This window comes from Heliconius melpomene, chromosome 17 (assembly GCF_056956725.1).
Source record: "Heliconius melpomene rosina isolate 202511_hmr_F chromosome 17, ASM5695672v1, whole genome shotgun sequence".
Taxonomy (NCBI): Eukaryota; Metazoa; Arthropoda; class Insecta; order Lepidoptera; family Nymphalidae; genus Heliconius; species Heliconius melpomene.
Genome location: NC_140405.1, coordinates 13,588,269 through 13,610,029, shown reverse-complemented (window position 1 = coordinate 13,610,029; position 21,761 = coordinate 13,588,269). Strand labels below are relative to the sequence as shown.

Below are 21,761 nucleotides of genomic sequence, written 5' to 3'. Positions count from 1 at the left end.
TATCTTTCTTGCAGCGTTGAGTTCCGTAAATGTTTTGAGAGGAAGTAGAATAATCATTTAGTGGCAAAACATTGACACTATATTTCCTCTGCTTATTGTATTTCATATATAAAATAACTTTCCACGCTAGGTTCCAATGAATAAAACATTTAAATGACTGTATCCCGCACGTACTAAGGTAGGCAGGGGGAACCAGGGAAACTAATCTTAAGACACTCCGTTCCCATTAAGACATTTCCGTTCCTCACTTTCCGCCGAATTCATCACGCATTGAAAATAAGAAAGAAATTAAAAAAATATACCCTCTATGTAGAATCGAACCCACAGTCATCGTTTACAGATAGAAAATGCGTCAAATATTTTTATTTAAGCTTAACTCATACACAATACACAAAAAGGCAGAACCTACAGCTTAGTGTCGAGGCACTACTTACGTCCTCTAATTGATGCATGAATTCAAGACTTTGCGTGTTGAGTGGTTGAATTTAACGTTATGCTTTACTTGGTTACAAGAGGCAAGAAATGCAAAATTTTAAATAATTCGTTCTCCAAATAGGAATTGAACCTGCGTCCATCGTCCACTGTCATTAATACAATTATATATAAATTAAAATATTTAAATGTTAGTTAGCCGTCGGAGCGTGGCGTGTCTATGTTATTGTGTATTGCTCTACCACTAATCTTTTGTGTGTAGGTACAGAGTATTTTACTATAGAGACTATGTAGTAAGGTTTGATTTTTAAATAAGTCAAAATAAATAAATTAGTTGTATCTCGCACACAGCAGGGTAGGCATCTGCCTATGTAATGTAATGCCTCATGTCTTAACACTAGGTTCCCTCTGGAATCTAGTATTAACTCCGTTCCCCATTTTCCACCGAATTCTGGAGGTGTTGCGTGTTGAGTGGTAAAACACAACGCCGGCTTTGCCTCCACACAAAATATAAATTTAAATAAATATTTCATATCCTCGTACGTAGCTTTGGTTACGATAAATTTTCTGATTCTGGTCTGATGATGGAACTGGAATCAGAATAGCAACTCTCTTCAAAAGCTACTATTATACCATTTGGATTTAAGCATATTCAATAGCATTTGTTGCAAGTGATGAAGAAAATATTGTTTTGTAAATAAAAAATATTTATTGCATTTTGCGAGGTAACATAGATCATTTTATGATAGATCTATCACTCTCACTTAATTGTTTATGTACGCTCAGTTAATTTTATTTATTCACAAGTGTAGTGCAGTTGTTTGAATTGTTATAAAACACTTATATTATGAATTCTACAATATAATTAATTAAAACAATGGCATATTGGTTGTGAGTTTCAGAGATATGAAGCAAAATTGAGAAGAAATAACGCGTGAAAATCATGAGAAAACATATATGAAGAGTTGATGATAGGAGAAAAGTGGCGTTTAAGATTGATAAAACTAAAGCTATAAAAAAGTTTAGTATATAATTGTTGTTTCAAATGAACGACTTGTTTCAAATGATGATGATTATAACTCCAAAATCCCTTGAGGCAGAAATAGAAAGAAATAAAAGAATATAGTATATATATATATATATATATATATATATATATAGCACAGCCTTAGGCTAGCCACTTAACACATAAATGAAATTAAAAACCATAGATTATATATTCCCTAAATCAAACTACAACCAACATACATCAATACAACACACAGATAAAAAGAAACACTAACACCAAAAACATAAAAAAATAAAAAATCCCATTGTAATCTCTACTAGAATCTACTCTACACGGTAATGAGCCGGGCGACGACCTCACTCACGGTCGCCCGCTTTATACCTAGTTATGTATATCCTATACAGCTTGGGTCTAGAGGCCGTCGTGGTGCGATGGCACAGCATCTCACTGACGCGACGGTTGTAAGTTCGATATCCACTCGGGGTTATGGTGAAACTGCTATATGAGAATTTAAAAAAAATAAACCCATCCCAAAAAAGCGTTCAAGATTGGACTTAGCTTGTTATAATGATAATAATGATGATGAGGATTTTGTTAGCTAATATTAGCTTAGTTAGAAATTAGTATAGATTTTTTTTTAGCTTCGCTCTATATCTCGCATATAAGAGGGTTAACAGAAGAAATCTATAGTTAGTAATGTATAGAAATGAAAATTTCATTTACAATCAGATGCTGTGCAACTACGCCACAACATCCTCAATTAATATACTTAGTATTTTTAAAAACACTTAACCCATATAGACCCGCCGTGCCTAAATGGGTACACCTACAATAGTACCCTTGTTTTTTTTATATTTTTATTTTTATGCAGTTTATGTCTAGAATTGTAAAGATAAGTAGTATATCCTTATGTTGTAGCCGTAAAATCCAATTTAAAATTTTTTACAATCGTTCATTTCGTGCCTTTTGTAAATCTGTTTCACAAAATCTGTGAAGGCAAAATGTAAGTATATTTATTTTTAAATTTTTCTTCTAAATACATTTGTTTTGGTACAAAATATACTTAAGTACTTAGTATTCTATGTAATATAATTACATTTGATTAGAAAAGAAGAGTCGTAATAGTACAAATTCAACTTTTACGATGCTGTCCCCAATTGGGGCCAATGGGCACATCAGAGGTAAATTTTTATGTTTTTATATGCATGTCCATCCAAAGTTTATAACGACTCTTAGGATATTTAGCGGTTATATGTAGCGGCAATGAATATAAGGGTCTTCAAGAAGCAATCGCAGTTATAATTAATGAAGAAAAAGACTTCGGAGAGGTATATTTAGTTGCGCTGCCTCTAAAACCAGGTGTGGTAATCGACGAAGAAGAAGATGTAGATATACAAAGCACTCCTAATCTGCCTGCTTACTAATAGAAGCATTTATCAACCTTTTGTTAAGAGACATAGAGGAACCGTAATCTTGAGCAACCCCGTTGGTGTAAAAGTGATTTTACTACGACTAGTATACAAGGTCGTCTTGAGAAATTTAAGAATTGTTAAAAGATGAAACTCAGCAGTAAAGGATATGAAAAGAAAAACCGAGCCGATTTTGATTACTGCTTTTACCAAGTTAACTAAATTTTATTAGTGCGAAGGTTTTACAGTGTGGTATGGGAGGGGTTGATCAGGCTGATCAATCTTTTTACCTATATAGCAATGCTGTACGTGGCAATAAATGGTGGTAGGTTTTATCCACACATACATAGGATCTTGCTGTTGCAAATTCGCGGCACCTTCACTTGCTAACTAATATAAACAGGATAGATTAGCTTGATTTTTTGTTACATCGCTCGTCACGATTTAAGAGACGAAAACATCAACGTATTTATGCGACCAGCAGCATCTGCAGTACCAAGTCTGCAGCACCACGGGGTAGATCACTACTCCCAAAAATTTTGCTAGCAACTGAGACGTGCAATGTGCCATAAAAAAACGCGTTGATAGTGTAGAAAGTGTTATAAAACATTTCGTGTCGAAAAAATAGTTTCGAAAATTTAGATACTACATGTGCCCATTGGCCCCATTTAAGGACGGTATTTTTTTAATATTTAAATTAAAAAATAATAATATTTTTTTTACGTTTTTTATTTTCTTACATCGATATCTATCAATTATTACCTAAAAAACCTTTTATTTACTGCTAGTTTGGCTATGGGTCTAAATGGGTTAAAGAGCTTGAACTCTATCTCAATTAGACTCAACACTGCTACAAAAGGTTATTTTATAAGGAAAATTGCAGAATAATGGTAAAAACGGAAAACGGATAGAGGTCGAGGATGCTCATACGTTGTTTAAATTATTGGGTAAACAAATATTGATGCTATTTACAAGGTTTGCACCTCGAATGAGACAGACTTTTCTTGAACCACGCATACAGAGCAGGCTAGGCTAGGCAGAAGGACTTCTTTCCTCATACACCGCCCACTGCTTATTGAGTGGGAGAACTCAACGAGCCCCATCATTTTAAATAACAATTCTTGAAAGTTTTATGCAACTCACCACTCGCAGACTTATTATAGCCATTTTTCTTTTTTATTTACCTGTAACAAAAAGGTTAATATTTTTAAAAATATATATAAATACATAAAAATAAAAACCGTGTTAGCGTAAAGAATCTGATTTAACAGACGACGATTTTGGTTTCGATTCCCACTCGGATAATGTAATTATTTTTAAATTCTCGCTCTGGTAACAAGGGTAGTGTTGGATCTCTCCACACTCAACACTCAATATCTCTATAAAATTAGCATGTGGAAACGGAGTATTTTATCATTAGGTTTCCTCACCTACTTACTAAATGCGGGTAAGTTTTACGTGCAAATAAACATGACCTCGTTTCTCATATTAAAACTTCATAATAATTATAAAAAAAATATAAAAGGTGAGATTCATCTTAGAATCGGTGTCAGCCTCCTTCCTATCCTGTCGGTGACCGTGATGAAGCCCACTCAGGCCAATACACGCCTGTATATACTTACATAAATATAAAACTGTCGCGTTTATTTCGTTTTTAGAGTAAAATAGGTTATACAATATTAAATCACGCCCCTAATACAATGTTACAAGTAGGTAAATCGAATTACAACGTTCTTCATGGGAAACTTTCACACGTGAGAGGAATTTTGATATAAATAAAATTTTGGTTTTGAGATACTATTAACTTAAAAGATTTTTTTAGTTGACAGGGGAACCCGGGAACCTAGTGTTAAGATACTCCGTTCCCAATAACACACTTCCATTCGTCACCTTCGGCGGAATTCTCAATTCATTGCGTGTTGAGTACCGTAGCTCAACGCCGCGCTTTACCTCGTTATCAAAGGGGAGAAATGAAAAAATAAAATATTTTATTTACTGAGTGGGAATCTAAAGTCTCATAAAAATTAATAGACGTATTATAAATAAAAACATCAATAACCAATAATTTATACAAGGCTATAAAACGTATCTAATTTCCTATTTCCTTTTGTAAATTGCTATGATGAATGCGCTCTTTCTGCTTTTACTTAATTGTAGAGAAAAACACTATTGCGACATAGTTGTGATAGTTATGACTTTCTGAAAATTTTCAGTAGTTGCAGGTTTGATTTCCACGCCAGGAATCATTACAAGTATTTTTTATATACCTAGATTGTACATGGACACCTATATCTTAAAAAACTAGTGAACTTTTGAGGCACAAAGTGTAAATGCGGCTGGTTGTTGGTTCGATCGCCATTCGAGGAAATGATATATTTATTTAAATTTATATTTTCATTTTTTCGCTCTGGTGTCGAGGCAAAGCGCGGCGTTGAATTCCGCCACACACACACAGAGGAACAGAGTGCCTTAACACCTAGTGTTAAGGCGTTCTTTCTGCCTAACCTGCAGTGTGTAGGATACAGCGTGGAGCTGATTTTTTATTTACCTTTTAATGTTACTTGGGAGGATACTCCAAAAATTTAATCGTGCCTAAAAAGATCATCTTGATATGACTTTTAGTTATCGAGAAATTTGTGGACATACATACATACATTTACGAAATTTTGCATACGTGCTTGATAGCCCAAATAGAGATAATTAACCTCAAATATTTGCCAATTCCGACAGTATCATGTATGTATAGGTATATAATTATATATACATTACAATATGAATCGTTTTTATATTTTATTTTATTTCACGCTGTATCTCGCATATAGCACAACAGGCAGTGAGGCCTTAGTGTCAAGACACTTTGTTCTCCACTTTCAGCAACATTTGGAGGCATTACGCTTTCAATGGCAGAACTTACCGCTGCGCTTTGCCCTGTTATCAAAGAGAGAAAATGAAAGTACATACATAAGTCATTTCTCCGAATAGGAATCAAATTCATTACCCTCGCGCTTACATTCAGACCCTGTGCCTCTACGCCACGACGGCTAACTTTAGTATTTAAATACATATTTTATATACATTTTAATTAAAATTCATTTTGCACAGATGATATTGTAATAAGAATACAATACGCCTCATGTCAGATCTCAGAGAACTGACGTTAGCCGTCCGCCACTCACACCGCTACATAAAATATCTCATTTATTTTTATTTTTTCTATTTTTCTAATTAAACATTATTTTTCTGTTTACACCACGGTAAGTGGAGACAGTAGGCGACCTAGTAATAAGGCACTATTTTTTATGCTTTAGTGGAGGTACTCAATGCCGTTTTGAACTTTCGCCGGTTTTTAAGTAAGTAGTTATATAAAAATCGAATTTAACGAATGTAATTTAATTAACATTTTTTATTTTTATTGTTTCGTACCTTTTAAGGAAAAAAGGAACCACTTTGTTGTCTGTCCGTCTGTCTATCGGTCAGGAACCTTTATTTCAGGAAAGCTTAATATTATGGTCTGTTACTTTACGGTAACGGTTACTTAAAAAAGATATAATATTATATCGCTACAGGTGGTACTAATTCAGGAAAAAATCTGGAAATCTGGACTTCAAAATTATAAAATCTTTGTAAAATTATTTTTCACTTTTTAGTTCATTGTTAGAAGTCGGTTTTTGTTTTTGTTAAAAATTAATTTATTGTAAAATAATAGTCTTAAAAACGGGGGCAAAATTTAGTATTAAAGCCGCTAGTTGAAGTAAGGTATCAGATAACCTGTGGTTAAGCTGAGCTTAAATTTCAGAAAAAGCTCGGGATCTTCAATTTTTTACGCAACCCTAGGTGGTCGAGCCCGACTCACGCTTGTCCGGTCATCACGCTGTATCGCCTATGTAGCAGAGTAGTTAAAGGGAACCTGGTGTCAAGAACCCATTCCCCACGCACTGCCCCATCTTTGAGACGTTGTTTGATGAGTGGCGGAACTCAAAGATCATGATCGTGTGGGAATCGATTTCATAACCTTCGCGCTAACAGTTAGACGCTATATTTTTCATTAACTTTTTAACATTGTAAAATGAAGGCCACTTGATTTAGAGTGAAAACGGGTGAAGAAATCATTTGTTAACCTAGTTTTATTCGAACTCCCAACCTTCGCCATAAAGACAGATACAACATTCATAAACATAAACTAACATCGTAAATACGGAATTTATTTTTATGATGGCTCTTAAGCATTCAAATTGTTTTTCTTACATGTTCTTAGAATCTGTGGTTTAGTGGCGGATGTCACTTATTTATTTTTTCAGTTCCACGCTTTCTCGCGCATATAGCAGGGTAGGCAGAGTAGGCAGAGTATACATAGTGATGTGAAGTGAAGTGACGGAACTTAACGCCACGGTTTGTTTTGTTACATACTTAGTGGGTAAATGAAAATAATTGATTACTCCGAACGAACCACCAACCGTCAAAACTCAATTTAAATAAATCATTCCCGAGTTTGAATCGAACCCAAAACCATCGCTTATATACTCACTCTCCCATCGCACCACTATATCCATAACTAAAATAAACTTTGAAAAAAATATATATTCGTGTGTACATTTTGAAAACATTACATTATGAATGTAAAATAAATTACCACTGACAAGTGAAAAGTGTAAAAAGGCGAACTAATATCTATTTTAATTGTAACAGATGATTTCAATATAAAATATGGCTTCGGATCTTGATTTACATTTTTTTATAATTTACGATTAGATGTTACTGGAACATGTCCACGAATAAATATAAAAAATTGAGAATAGACAAATCCAACATTACAGTGGTCATGGAATCGATAAATCTGAGGTAATTAATTATATCAATGTCAAACATGTTATTTAAAGATACGGCGGCGTTTAGTTCCACTATTCAATAGACTACTTTAGAGTATAAAAATAAACTGTATACGGAAAAAAAATCCTATTACCATTATTTATTTTTATACTATTAAAAATATGTTCCTTTCTATTATATTTCACGCTCGCTTCGGTGTGACACAGGCACGGACTCCGCAAACAAAATAGGTCAGGGTTCCTTTATCCCTCGACAAGAAAACTCAACGGAGGCAACTTCCTATAGAAATACTCTGTAGTATTTCAATGAAAAACGCTATGCTAATATTCTCTAGATGTCATAATTATGTTGAATTAATATTATATTACGTTTACGAGAGGTAACGGTTATGGGTTCCTTTAAGAGGAATTATTCTTTCTTATTTCCCCCCAGCGTTGAGTTCTATCACTTAACAGGCAAAGTTCAGAATTCTGGTAGATGGAGAACACATGTTTTACACTGTTAGACTGCCATGCGATAAAAAAAGAAGCTCATTTTTCTCGTTTTAGAGTTCCGTACCCAAAGGTAAACGGAACCCCTTTACTAAGGCTCATTTAATAAATATTTAGGAGTTTGTAATATTGTAATCTAGTAAGATAGATTTCCGTAATATAAACATGACATATATTATGTGTGTAAAAAGGGGCAGAAAGTGTAACAAAGAATCCAAAAGAAAATCGAACCCACAACGCCTAATCTTCGAAGCATTACATGTTGAGTGGCGCAACTAAACTACACTTTGTCTACCCCAGTGGGAAATGAAAATAAACTAAATATAATTATAATTAAAAAGCTATATCATGAAGCTTTTCGAGTCATATAGGGATGAGTATTAAAAATGGATTCAATGTAGGACCTCCTTGAGATCAGTGTCACGATACGAATACGACCTCTCTATATGATAGCTATTTACATCGGCTGTCACACGTAATATACGGGTATTTACCTTTAAACTAACATATACGATTATTATAAGGTTAGAAACTATTGGTTTGATTGCACGCGCTAATCTCAGGAACTACTGGTTCGAATTGAAGAAAAACATTTCATTTTTTTTTCCATTTAATGATGAAGGCTGTAGGTATTATTAATAGTCGAAGGTCGAAGTTACCTCACGCACTCACTTTTTGTCATCTAAAGTAGATATTTAAAAACATGTAAAAATCTGCTACCCTTTTATCAATTACTGTCTAATATTCCCATTTTTTTTAATCTTAAAATCTCATTTCGAACTGTCCAACAAAAAACAGTTCTTTGTTGGACGAAAAATTTTAATTTTAAAGTAAAATCGTTACGCGGATAGTTTTTGAAATGCGAAATTATGAAATATTCAAGCCTCAGGGTATCATTATAATGTGAATTTTGAGTTGGGGGATACTGACCTACTTGCTCGTTGGAAATACACCAAATGATTGTGGATTCTTTTCTTTTAGCTTCACGCTGTATCCCACTTAGCAGGGTAGGCAGAGGGAACCTGGGAACCTCGTGTTAAGACGATCCGTTCCCATTAATACACTTACTTTGAAACGACTGTTTCTTTAACATTACGCTGTAGCAATTGGTTTGTTTTTATCTTCACGCTGTATCCTGCACATACCAAGGTAGTCAGAGGGAACCTAGTGTTTAGACACTACGTTCCCCACATACCGCCTAAATCTCGAGATTTAACGTCGCGTTTCATCTTACTACCATAGAGCCAACCCTCGAATAAACATCTTATAATTTATACTCTTTTAACAAAATAATTTAATTATTCATATAAGTAAAGTCATAAGATAAACCTAGTCAGATATACGTATATATATAACAGTAAATTTTAGCGTCCATTGTTTTGATTGCGGAAGGGCGCGGTCGCAGTGTGGTCGCGTTTGAAATCCGGTCGTCCGTGACACTCAAACTACAGTTCTAAAATATACTTTGTTTTGTTTATTAACAAGGCGCGGCGTTAGGTTCCGCCACCGGTCGTGTCGTCGTAGCTCAGTGGATCAATGAAAACACGGGATGATTGTAGGTTCAATGCTCACTAGGAGCCTAATGGCATTTCGCAGTTTAACAAACTAAAGAAAGAACAAAAAATCTATACCTAGAACCCACCACTCTTAATTTCAGACTCGATTCGACTTCTTCATAGCTAACTTTATAAGCAGCTTCAAGCATTTGCCCGTATAAAAGGATAGACAGAGGGACGTCGGTATTGATATATTTAATTTGCCTCTTTCAGCCCAATTTCGATAAGAATTTACGTGTAGAGCTGCAGAACTCAACGCAGTGGATTGTCCTCCGAAGCAAGAAATAAACATAATCTATATATATAAAAGGACTTGTCCTCACTGACTGAGGTAAGACGCGCACACAGCCGTAACCGCTGTAAGTAGAAACTTGAAATTTGGACAGATGTTAACTTTCGTAATCTGGACATCCACTAAGAAGGGATTTTGAAAAATTTTAACCCTAAAGGGGTAAAATTTTTATAAAATTTGAAATTTAGACTCTTAAAAATATTCATTGAACACATGTTTCGTGGTTTATTTTAATTCACCCCTAAGGGTGCAAATAAGCGGGCGAAGCTGCGCGCGTCCGCTAGTTTAAAATATAACCATTTCTTTAAATGAGAATCGAACCCACAACAATCTTATTTACACACACACACATATTGCATAGTTTTATATAGGTATACCTAAGCAGTAAGGCTCCCATGAAGTTGCAAGTTCAGCATTTAAAAGTCATATCGTGAATTGATTGTTCAAGGAATGAAAGGTAAGCTGCTTCCTTCATCTTTCTAAAGTAACTATTTATTAGATTATATTCTCATACAGGTACTTTATTTTTGTTTGTACCTCCATATAAATAATCTAAATCCAGTCTTGTCGAAGCGTGAATCTACAAAAACCTTAGTGTAATGTTAAAACTACTAACTAGCTCTTTTGATATTTTTGTGGCGATATCAATTATTATTTATTTTAAGCATTTATAAATAAATGTATTTAATACTAAAAGGGCAGAGTTAAGGTGTAATCACTATGGTACAGTACGACAAGGTCTGGCAACAAGTTAAAGTGCAGCGTTAGGTTCCGCCATACAACCAACAATGTCTCGGATTCATGCGCAATGCGGAGAACGGAGAGTCTTAACTCTAGGTTCCTTTTATCTACTCTGCCACATGCGAGTGTATCGAGCGTGAAATTAAATCGGCTTAAAATTATATAGAAAGGGTGATCGCTTTCAATATTGATATAACATTATAAGACGTCCATCACTTTCTTCGATGGCATTTGTTTTTCATGCATAATGTATGTATAATTACTATACAACAGTTACGCATATAGCAGTGTAGGCAGAGGGAACCTTGTGGTAAGACACTTCGTTTTCATCCAATTTCGAGACTATGCGTGTGGAGTGGGGGAACTCAACGCGGTTTATCTTTCAGAAGAAAAATATATAATAATTCCCTGACTGTGAATTGAACCCAAAAAAACACTTTTACAATCAGACAATGCCACGATGGCCTCGCTATATTAAATAAGTAGTGTAAGTTTTTAATAAATTCTAATATGAATTGAAACAATAGGTAATTTGAAGCAGGAAAGTGCTTTTCTCAGACGTTTTAAAAAAAGAAAATTAACACGCAATGCACATCATTTAACACGCATTATCACAAATTCGAAGGTAAAGTGAAAATTAAACCATCTCTGTCTCCTTGCTGTCTAGAGAGAGAGTAGAGCATGAAGCTATAAGTAAAAGAAAATAAGCTTTTATCTCAGTTTATTAGACAGCTGTGGAGCTACAATATTCATTATTTGCTGATTGACTATTGAATTTAGGCATTTTATTATTAAGCAAAAATAAGACCAAACAAAGCGAGGTATTGACTTCCGCCGCTTACGCAAATACCTCAAGAATTGGGCTGAAAGAGGAGAACGGAAGTGTCTTAACGGGAGCGGAGTGTACTACACTAGGTTCCCTCTACCTAGCCTATTTTATGTGGGGAACAGCGTAAAACTAACAAGTGCAGATTTAAATCCAATATTAAAAGATTTTCTTTCCTACTTTATAAAAAAAATAAAAGAAAAACCATATATTTATGTTAAAAAAATATATCTTCAACAAAAGTGAAATCTACAGTGATTATTGAAAGACGGATAGTGTGTGGAATGTATACGTTGTAGAGTTACCATGATGACTAAAACTGCAGGACTTGAAATTAATATAGAACTGAGTAAAGAAATATAGCCCAAAAACCTGTATCATTATGTATTAAATATATCTTCATTAATCTGAGTTGATTAATTATGATTTAATTTATTATATTTTAAAACTTAACGACCCGCCCGCAGCTTTCAATTTTGATCTGAGCACAGAGGGAAGCTTATGAATTCTGCCTATCCTGCAGTATGAGAGATAAGGCGTGCAGAAAAAAGGGAATATATTTATTCATAAGGACATTTAATAAAATGTATTTTTTTTAATAAAATGTAATTTTTTATTAAATGTAATTAATTATATAAAATAGGATTTGAAACTTAACCTTCGACACATTACGTTTAGTCAAATACATATTAGTTGCGTTGAGTCACAAGGACTTTAATTTATACAATTTTTCATATATAATTCTAACACGTAGGTTTTCGAATATGAAATGGTAATGTTTATTAAATTACTTACTATGATTGTTAATGAAGCAATTAAATATTTAATAGCACTTGTTATGTAAAAATGTTTATAAATATTTAAGATTGCAATCTATAAAAAGTAATGGCAAGAATATATAAATCTGTAACTTTACACATGTTAAATATTAGCGGGGTACGCAAAAAGGATCTAGTGACTGGCTATTCTAATGGCTATTCATAGTTTTTTTCTAATCTGGTGTTAATTACACTCCGTTCCACACTTATTGCCCAACTTTTGAAAGAGATAAAATACAACGCCGAGTTTTGCTCTATTACTAGATCGGGGAAATTAAATAATTCAATCCTTGGAGTGGAAATAGAACTCATAACCGTCGTTTACAGATGATGTACCGCTGCGGCAAAATGGCTTCAAATCACTGTAGTAGTTTTAAGTCATAATTGCTATTATCATCTAACATTGTACATAATCTCAACACAATTTTTTTTTTTTAGACAAGGCATAAAGAATTGTGACTAATTACTAAGTCCGTTCTGCCTGCTCTACGTAAAATGCGAAAAAAGCGCATTAATTAAATTAGGGCGAGTTAATTAAATCCTAGAAATTTATTATACGTGGTGTCTCTACAGAGTTTAATGTTTGTAATAAGTTATCCGTAAACGATGCTCACGCGCATCTATATTTTCTTTTATATACTTCTTAATAGACTTGAGCTGTGAATGATTTAGTTTGTGATGTAAACTAATGTATTTTTTAATACTTGCTATCCCGCTATCCCGTATATTCCAGAATATACAGAGGGAGCTTAGTGTTAAGATGTTGTAAGTTGAGAAGCGAAACTTAACGTCGGGTTTTGTTCTATGAGACTGAGAAAATATCAGTAATCTGTAGGTCATTCCATACTAATATTATAAAGCTGAAGAGTATGTCTGGATGAACGCTTTGAAATCTCAGGAACTATGGGTTGAAATTGAAAAACTCTTTTTGTATTGAATGGGCCTTTTATTCAGGAATTTTACTCAACCAATCAACCGTCTTCTTACCAATTCATTGAAAATATTAAATACTTTATTCCCTCGAATGGCAACTGAATCCACACCCATCGCACTTACAGTCACATGCTGAGCCACTGCGCCTTACAAAATTTATTTATAAAATATAGACCAAAAACACAATTTCATTTGTAAAGGATCAGGCAATCTGGGCATGTTAACAATGTATGTTTTGTCTCTTTCACACGTACTAATAAACTAGTGCTGTGCGAGCGAGACAGGTGCCCGTCCCGTAGGATTTCACCTTGGTCTCTCCTTTTGTGTGGAATCTCGTGAAGGGTTCACAAATGACGTCACACTTCGAGTAATATTGTTATTTAAGGGCCGTCGCGGTACAGTGTGTGACGTGATAGCGTCTACGTGTAAAGGTGGCGGTTGTGGCTTCGATTACCGTGAGGTGTAATGACTAAGCTACAATTATTAATTATTGTAACACAATCATTACATCAACTAGTAGATTCATTTTTTTTTAAATATCAAATTAAACAAAGAATGGCGTTGAGATCCAGCTCTTGTATAGAAATATTAATATGTTTTTAGCTTCAAGCTAATCCTGCACGTAGCAGTGCAGGCAGAGGGAACCTAGTATTAAGATATTCCGTTCTCCTCGCACGGCCCAATTTCAAATACATTGCATGTTGAGTGACAGAACTCAACGTCATTTAACCAGTGCGAGAAAATGAAAACACATTACCCCTCATGGGAATCGAACCCACAACCGTCGCGTTCACAGTCTATTTTTTTATTATCTTAAGAAGTAGTTTCATAATTATGAATATAGCGTTTTGTAAGATGAGGCGCTGTTGCCAATTCGCAGGCAACAGCGACAGATGTCCCGCTCGTGTTACAATCGATTCTCATTCGGAAATGGGAAAAATATTTATTTTTAATTTGAACCTTCTGGTTGAAATATGGGTAGCAAGTTCTCATCTCGGTAAAGGTAACACTTTGTTTTTTATCCACATATTCCGTGCTGAGTGCCTGGACTTTTCGGAGCAAAATTAAATTAATTTATCTCCGGAATGAGAATCGACCTTCCACCATGACGTTCACAGCCAGACCTTGTTCCACTGCGGCACGACGATTTCAAGAGCAATGAGAACGAAGTGTCACTGAAGGCATTGATGTCGTCAGAGCGAGAAAATGCAAACATTAAATATTTAATTTTCTCGAGTAGGAATCAAACTCACAATCACTATCGTAAGCGCATTCGATATTGCGTCCTGTGTGGTGGAACTTAACGCCGCTCTTTGTCAACAGTATCGGGAAAATGAAAATAATATATTTGCATCGACTAGAGCCTGTCTTGAGAGGATGTCTTAGAATATTTAATACACCAGTTCTATAATAATTTCTTAATATATACAATATTTTCTTTTGAACATAATCTTGTAAAATATTCCTGTGTAGAAACAATCGGAAACAAAGATGATCGAACAAAGAAAGATGAGTCGTTTACACGCCATCACGCTGTCAGGTAGGGCTGACGCTTGTCGAATACAAATATTTTAGTTTCTTTTTTCATCTTTTATTTTCTCCTGCATGAAGCATAAGAATCATAGAAGTGTAAATAGTATTAAGATTAAAAGCTTGTTGCAATGTTTCTAAAACTGAGCGAAGAGTGATACAGTGGAGTTGAGAGGAATACAGTGTCTTAATTGTAGGTTGCACACTACTTGTCCCGCTATGCAGGAAAAAGCGTGAAGCTACTTTTGTAATATGTTTGTATTGAATAAAAATGTAATTAAATAATTCAAGAATTTAAATCCCTTCCAAACTGCATTGCGTTCTATTTCAACAAAAAGTTTTACTTTCATTATTTATTGAAAACTAACGAAGCAAAACGATGATTCGAAACAGCTGTAGCTACGTGTTCTTTCTAACTTTCTAATATCTGCTAAATTTGCTGTATAACAATAAGTAATAATAGTCTTCATTTTCCACTTCAGAACTTCAACAAAAATTCATTATTTAAGAAAACGAAACTTTAAGATTATTTTTTTTTGTTTTGTATTAGGTTCAACTCGACAACCCTACTGCGTACCGCCGCACCGTTCACAACACTCCACAGGTAGGTGAATGATCTTTGACATTTTCCTGTACTCACTTGTTTAAAAAAAATATATTTAGTATATTATTAAAATCAAACTTCTTCAACCTTTAACTTGTATTTTTGTTCAGATTTATCTCTTTTCAGCTTCACGCGGTATCTCGCACCTAGCAGGGATGGCAACTTGGGAACTTCTTCATTAAGCACTTCCGTTTCTTACATTTTTCTAAATTCTAGAGGCATTGCGTGTTAAGTGGCTCGTTACCAGAGCGAATAATATATTTCAATATTTTATTTCCTCGAGTGGGAATCAAACCTACAACCTGTCACGTTTATAATTGCTTGTGCCACTGCTCTATAACAGGCTTCATCATTATACTAAAGTATTTTAAGTAATTCCACCAGCCACCAAAGAATTGAAGCTGGTCTTAGAGTATCCATGAAGCTCATTTCAAAAATTGAATAGGCACACAAAGTGAACACAATTGTTTTATAAAAAACTAGTTAACCTTTTTGTGTTTTTTTTTACCTGGATCTGCGAGATTTTGAAAGTAAATGCACTTAAACAAGGTAACCATTTCGGAAATATTAGATCGAGTAACATTAACTATATTATACTTAAAAATTAAGTATAAAAGTTGCCATGGCCACGACAGGCCTCAAAAAACAAATGATCATCAAATCCATGTTTATCTTGAAAACATATTTTTTTATTTTATATTTATATCATCAATGCCCTTTCGTATATTCTCGTCTAATGTTTACATAATTTAATTTAAATCTAAGCATTTTTATTTAAAAGTTAAATCTAGTTTCTAATTATTTACTTTGTAATTTACTTATAAGTTTTATGCGTCTTCTGGCATAAGTAAGTGCTGTGATACAAATGATATTTAACATCATTATACTTCATTTGTTTCAATATTACAAGAAGCGAAGCGAGCGTTGGCAAGCGAAGCGAGGAGACAACGAAGCTCCCTAGCAATACAGTGCAAATATCTATGTGTACTTGTATTCTCTTTTTAAATGTCGACCAAATCGACCAATGAAGTCGATATAACTGAAGTCGTGTATGACATATGACACATTCTAAGTGTCCGAGGTAATAGCTTACCTCGATAAATTAACGATATCTACAACACAAAAAGATGTTTCCAATTCAAACCCGTTGTTCCTGTCATTAGCGCCGTCAACCAGATAAACTCGTCGGCTTCGTAATATTACATAATGCTCGTAGTATAGAAGTTACATTATAGTAGGCATCTGGGAATCTAGAGTTCCCATAAAGATATTTTGTTCTTCACTTTCCGCCGAATTCTTAAGGAATGGCGAAACTCAACATCACGCTTCGCCTCGACACCAGAACGAAGAAATGAAAATATTAAATATTTAATTTTCTCGTGTGCAAACGAACCCACTCCTGCACAAGCGTTTTGCTAAAATATTTGTTTGAAAATAATAATTATATGAAGTATAGATATATTGGATTTTTACATTTTCCCTTTTTTAAAATAAACAGTAAAATTTTTGAAATAAATCATGAACATCAGTCGTAAAATAAAGTAAAAATAATTAAATAAAAGCTTTCCCTAAGAAAGTCGCCATTTTCTAAGTTTCCACAACTTTCCAAACTTCAGTTGCGGAACACCAACATTATGAATTCGTTATATTAAACTTTGATTGTTTATTAAGATTTATGTTAAAAACATTTTTGTGTAATTTTAGAAATAATAATCTTATTTACATTACAAAAGCGAATGTATTCTGATTTTTGTATTTGTTATAAAATACAAAGAATATAGGACAAATATTTTATAGTATAGGTTATTTAATCTGATTGAATCTTCAGGTTTGATTTAATTACTTATTTATTACTTATTGAGGCATTGTCATTCATAGACAACATTTCTATGTTTTCCAACTAATTCTATCCATTTCCATCTAAGTATATAAAAAAGGTAAGAGGTAAATTATCTATATTTATTTTGTGACGTTTGAAATATTAAACGTAAAACATTATTTTCTTTTTAAGAATATCTTATAACGTACAAAATAATAATTATATTCTCAAGAGTAAATGGTTTAAAGTATCCGCCTCCGATAGAACCTTTGAAGAGAAATTGCTCAAGAATCTACTTTCAACATGTTTTAATACATTCGTTGGTCTATTTATAGATACTTTAATTACATATTGTATTTATGTTTTTTATTACTTTCTGTTCAAACGGAAAGCAAAAAATGATTTAAACAACCGATACTTTTATTTATATTATTATTTTATGTAATTAAAAAGTGGCGCAGTAACCTAGCGAGTAGTTGAAAACGCGACGGTTGTGGTTTCAATTCCCACTCATGAGATAAATTATTTATTTCCTCGCTCTAGTAAAAAGACAAAGAGTGGCATTGAGATCCGCCACTAATCACACATAATAGCTCCAAAATTAGACAAAAGTGGGAAAACAGACTTTCATCATACTAGGATCTCTCTGCATACCCTACTATAATCGGCATACTGCGTGAAGCTAAAAAAATTAAATAAAATAGAACCTGCGCAACATAATAGGAAAACTTTACTCAGAGTCGATTCATTCATTCTGGAGTTATCGTATGGCCAAGCCTTAAAATGAATTAAGCGTTGTTGGCAGTCATCCAATTGCATAGTGTCAATATGGTGAGGCTTCAAGGAATTCAAATACAATACTTAATGTTCTCTGTTTGTTCAATATGATTTCATGGAAAATCTCTAATTGTACACACTATAAGTTTAGATTCAAATCCCATTTAAAAATAATAAAATGATCCTTATATAGTTTTGCAAACCAGCACATGTTGCCTCAGAACTTACTACAAGTGCAGAAAAGAAAAAAATGAATTTACTGATGAGAGTGTCAAGACAATAAGATGCACGAGATAGTTGTTTTAGTAAAACGGGTTTTAGCTTTCACCATACATATACGCAGGATACAGAGTGCAATTACCGCAAGTTTAGTTTAAATTTTAAGCAGTAATCCGCTTTGTCTAACCACTTACGCTTGGTAGTGACACTCACAATCACAGTCACTCGAAAACTACTTCCTTCCTGACTACTATTGGTCGTGAGCCAAAATACTAAAAAAACAATAATTCGTTACATGAGGTCAGTCCGGGCGCAGTGCAGTTATTGCCAAACTATCCTTTGCTTTGATCGTAAATGGTAACATTGAGATATTTTTAGCTTAGACTATTAATGTTTTATTTCAATGAGTGTGGGTTATAAATATGTCTTTCGCTTTATTTCGAGATAGGTGGAGGTCTCTTTCGGGTTCGAATAATGGTGAAATCTATATCGAACCCACAACTACCACAATTAGAATCAGACACAAAACTGCACCCCAGTGGTACAACAATTAGACCTAATATTTATTTTAATTAAAACTCAATTCAGAATTAGAAATAAAAACGCTTTAATGTAAAAAAAAATATTCCTCCAGTACTTTTAACAGGTAAATAATTTATATAAAGAATCGTTGAGTAGTTAATTTTTTCAATGCAACAGCAAATATTATTAGCGAATTGAAACATATATTTAAAACAACTACTGATGTATTCGTATAAACATTCGTAAATCTTTCTTTTGAACTAACCACTTGTTTACACCGCACTTTTATGACTTTGTGTATTACGGAAAGAAGTACAAAGATAATCGAAAATTGATTGAGGAACTAGAGCGTTTATTGGTTAAAAGTTACTTTCACTTTAATATGCGCGTATTATACCTTGTAATCTATTTTCTGTTCATAACTTTGAACGTTAATAGGTGGCTTTAAGCTGAACATTTTATGTAGACAACATGATGGGCAATATGTTTCGAATATTGATTCTGAGTTCTAAAGCACCTCATACGGCAAACACAAATATTTGCCCAATTCATCACAAAATTGATTTTCACTCAAGAGAATACTTATTGCTTGTATATAAAATATTTTAAGTTATTTCCTCATTTTATTAGTAAAGCAGAACGTTTTACCCCCCGAGACTACGTTATAGATGGAAAATGAAGGACGGAGTGATAGATCATTAGAGAACCTCTCTTACTCTGCATGATGCCGGAGCTGTGTGGAGGTAAAAAAGAATAAAACAATAAAATTTACCATTCTAGAATGTACAACTTCATACATCTAATAAATAATTAAATATTTTGATGAAACGCCACCATTTAAAAAATCGTAAGCTCTAAAGTCTATAGTAGCTTTTTAGAAGTAGGCTACTCAATAATTAAACGTCAAATTTTAAAATTATGTCGCTCTCCTTCATGCAGAACAAGAGCAACAGCTGGCATTTTTGTATGAGAATTGTGATAAATGAATGTTTATATTTATACTTGTATATTGCCGCAATGTGAGATCGTTGTCTGTGACGAAGATAGATAAAGTATAAGAATCACCTTGACCGTTTCAACCGTATATAGTTACATATCTATTGGTTGTTTCTTGATTTATAGGCAAGACTAATTTAGACAATCTACTGCACGAAGAGATTTCATGATCTTCCATAAAAGTTTAATTATTTATATGCGTTCCCACGTGTCTTCAGTATTATATGTAATTTTTTGGAGACTTTATGTATAAGGTAGTGGAGCACCACACTTTGCTTTATTAAATTGGATAAACCATAAAAAAATTTTTATGGTTTGATTCCCGTATGGTTGGTTCCCGTAAGTGGAAATTGAACCCAATATCACTTAAAATCCCTTCTTAATTATCTGACATTGCCTTGATTAGTTATTTCTGAATAAAAAAGCATTTTACTTTCATAAAATCTAGGCAATAGATTTTAAAAACGCTTTTTATTAAAATTAATTAAATGGTTTCTTTAAAATAAATTGCTTTCTTTATATCTTTGCATTATATAATGTTTGTTTGACTTACTAATTGCGTTCTTATTTAATGGAAAATATTCAACTCAAGCTGATGTTCCAACAAAAAGTCAAACGGTTTCATGTTCCTTTGGATATTGATCAAAGAAGCCTAATAAAGTTTGAACGTCCTTGCATCTATATATCCAATGAACGTTTAGGCTTATAAAATCGATAATAGTTATTGCATGTCGTTTGAAAATTCAGTACAAATATGTAAACCTCTTGTAGTATTTTATAACCTTAATAATTTGATGCACCTATTTAAGCATAAATGAAGGCATAATCTTCAATAAAAAGACCAAATTAAAAATGTTCATTGAAAAACGTTGCTAGTTTCATACCGGCAAGATTTTTTTGTATAATTAAAACAAAGGTTTCTCGTAACTACTCGTCCGAACAAAAAATGTATGCGCGTATGTAAGCAACAAACTACTCGAGCGTGAAATAAAGTGAAGCTATATTTATCTAATACAATATATGTAAATCGTTGAAATTGTTGATACATTATTTATTCTCATACTTTTACTTTCTAAGCACCTCAATTTACCAAATGCAAGTTCACTCTAAGTAAGTTTTCAAGGTTAGTTTCTTCTAATGGTATAGCGTTTATATAATGCTTCTCAGGAATGGTCGACATGTTTAAAATGTATTTCCAAGAATCTATCTTTGACACATTAGAGTCAGGAGAAACTTAATATACTTCCATAGTATGGATGTACGGAATAAGTCAGAAAATAGAAGTGGAGCTTATCATAAATGAAATCTGTGCCTCAAATATCTGTTGCTTCGGATTGTGACAGTCGTAAGGGCGGCGGCTGAAACATCAAATAGTGTTTTAACACTGGTATAAAAACAAAACCACGCTTCAACGGAAGAGGGCGACACAGCACATAACGTCTTTTGTTTACAATGAGCCGGTGTCGGTCTGAACTTCACATCAATACACGACCACCACTCGTAACGTGACATTGCTGAATCAAAATGATCCTAATTTACTGGCAATAATAAATTGACATGGAGTCGAACGATCTCTTGAAGCGTGGTCTCAATGAATGTCAGGACATCGACACGTTCCAAAGAATCACGACCACGCAGAAAAAACGGAGCAGTAAAGTTGTATCGACGTTTGGTTTGCGGAGCCGCAAAGCGAGACAGGCACGGTGTCGCACCGCCGAACCGTTGAAATATCACTCTATCGGCGTTTTTACGGCTTCAGAACACTTGACACTGGTCACTGACGCACTCATACAGGCTACGCTGGTTAGGTATAAAGGCTCGCTCACCTGAGCCTAACGGGCGGCGGGATGTTGAAAGCCGGGAACAGTTTCGCGTTGGGATTCTCGAACAGCATCGCGATTGTTTTGTTTACCGTGCGTGCATCGTGCACTCTTCCGCTCGGTTCGGCGGCCGGCCGTAC

General features: G+C 33.9%; 1 protein-coding gene across 3 annotated transcripts in view; it reads right to left on the bottom strand.

Annotated features, from left to right (window-relative positions):
• Positions 1-21,761, bottom strand: part of LOC146530443 (RNA-binding protein Musashi homolog 1-like) — an 87,745-nt gene extending 65,984 nt beyond the window's left edge. For 2 of the 3 annotated variants that reach the window (XM_085201066.1, XM_085201068.1), the window contains exon 1: positions 21,628-21,761. In XM_085201066.1, the coding sequence (XP_085057192.1) occupies positions 21,628-21,695 (68 nt within the window). In that variant the 5' untranslated portion in view covers positions 21,696-21,761. The remainder of the gene's footprint in view (positions 1-21,627) is intronic. The other variant, XM_085201069.1, reaches the window with a different exon arrangement.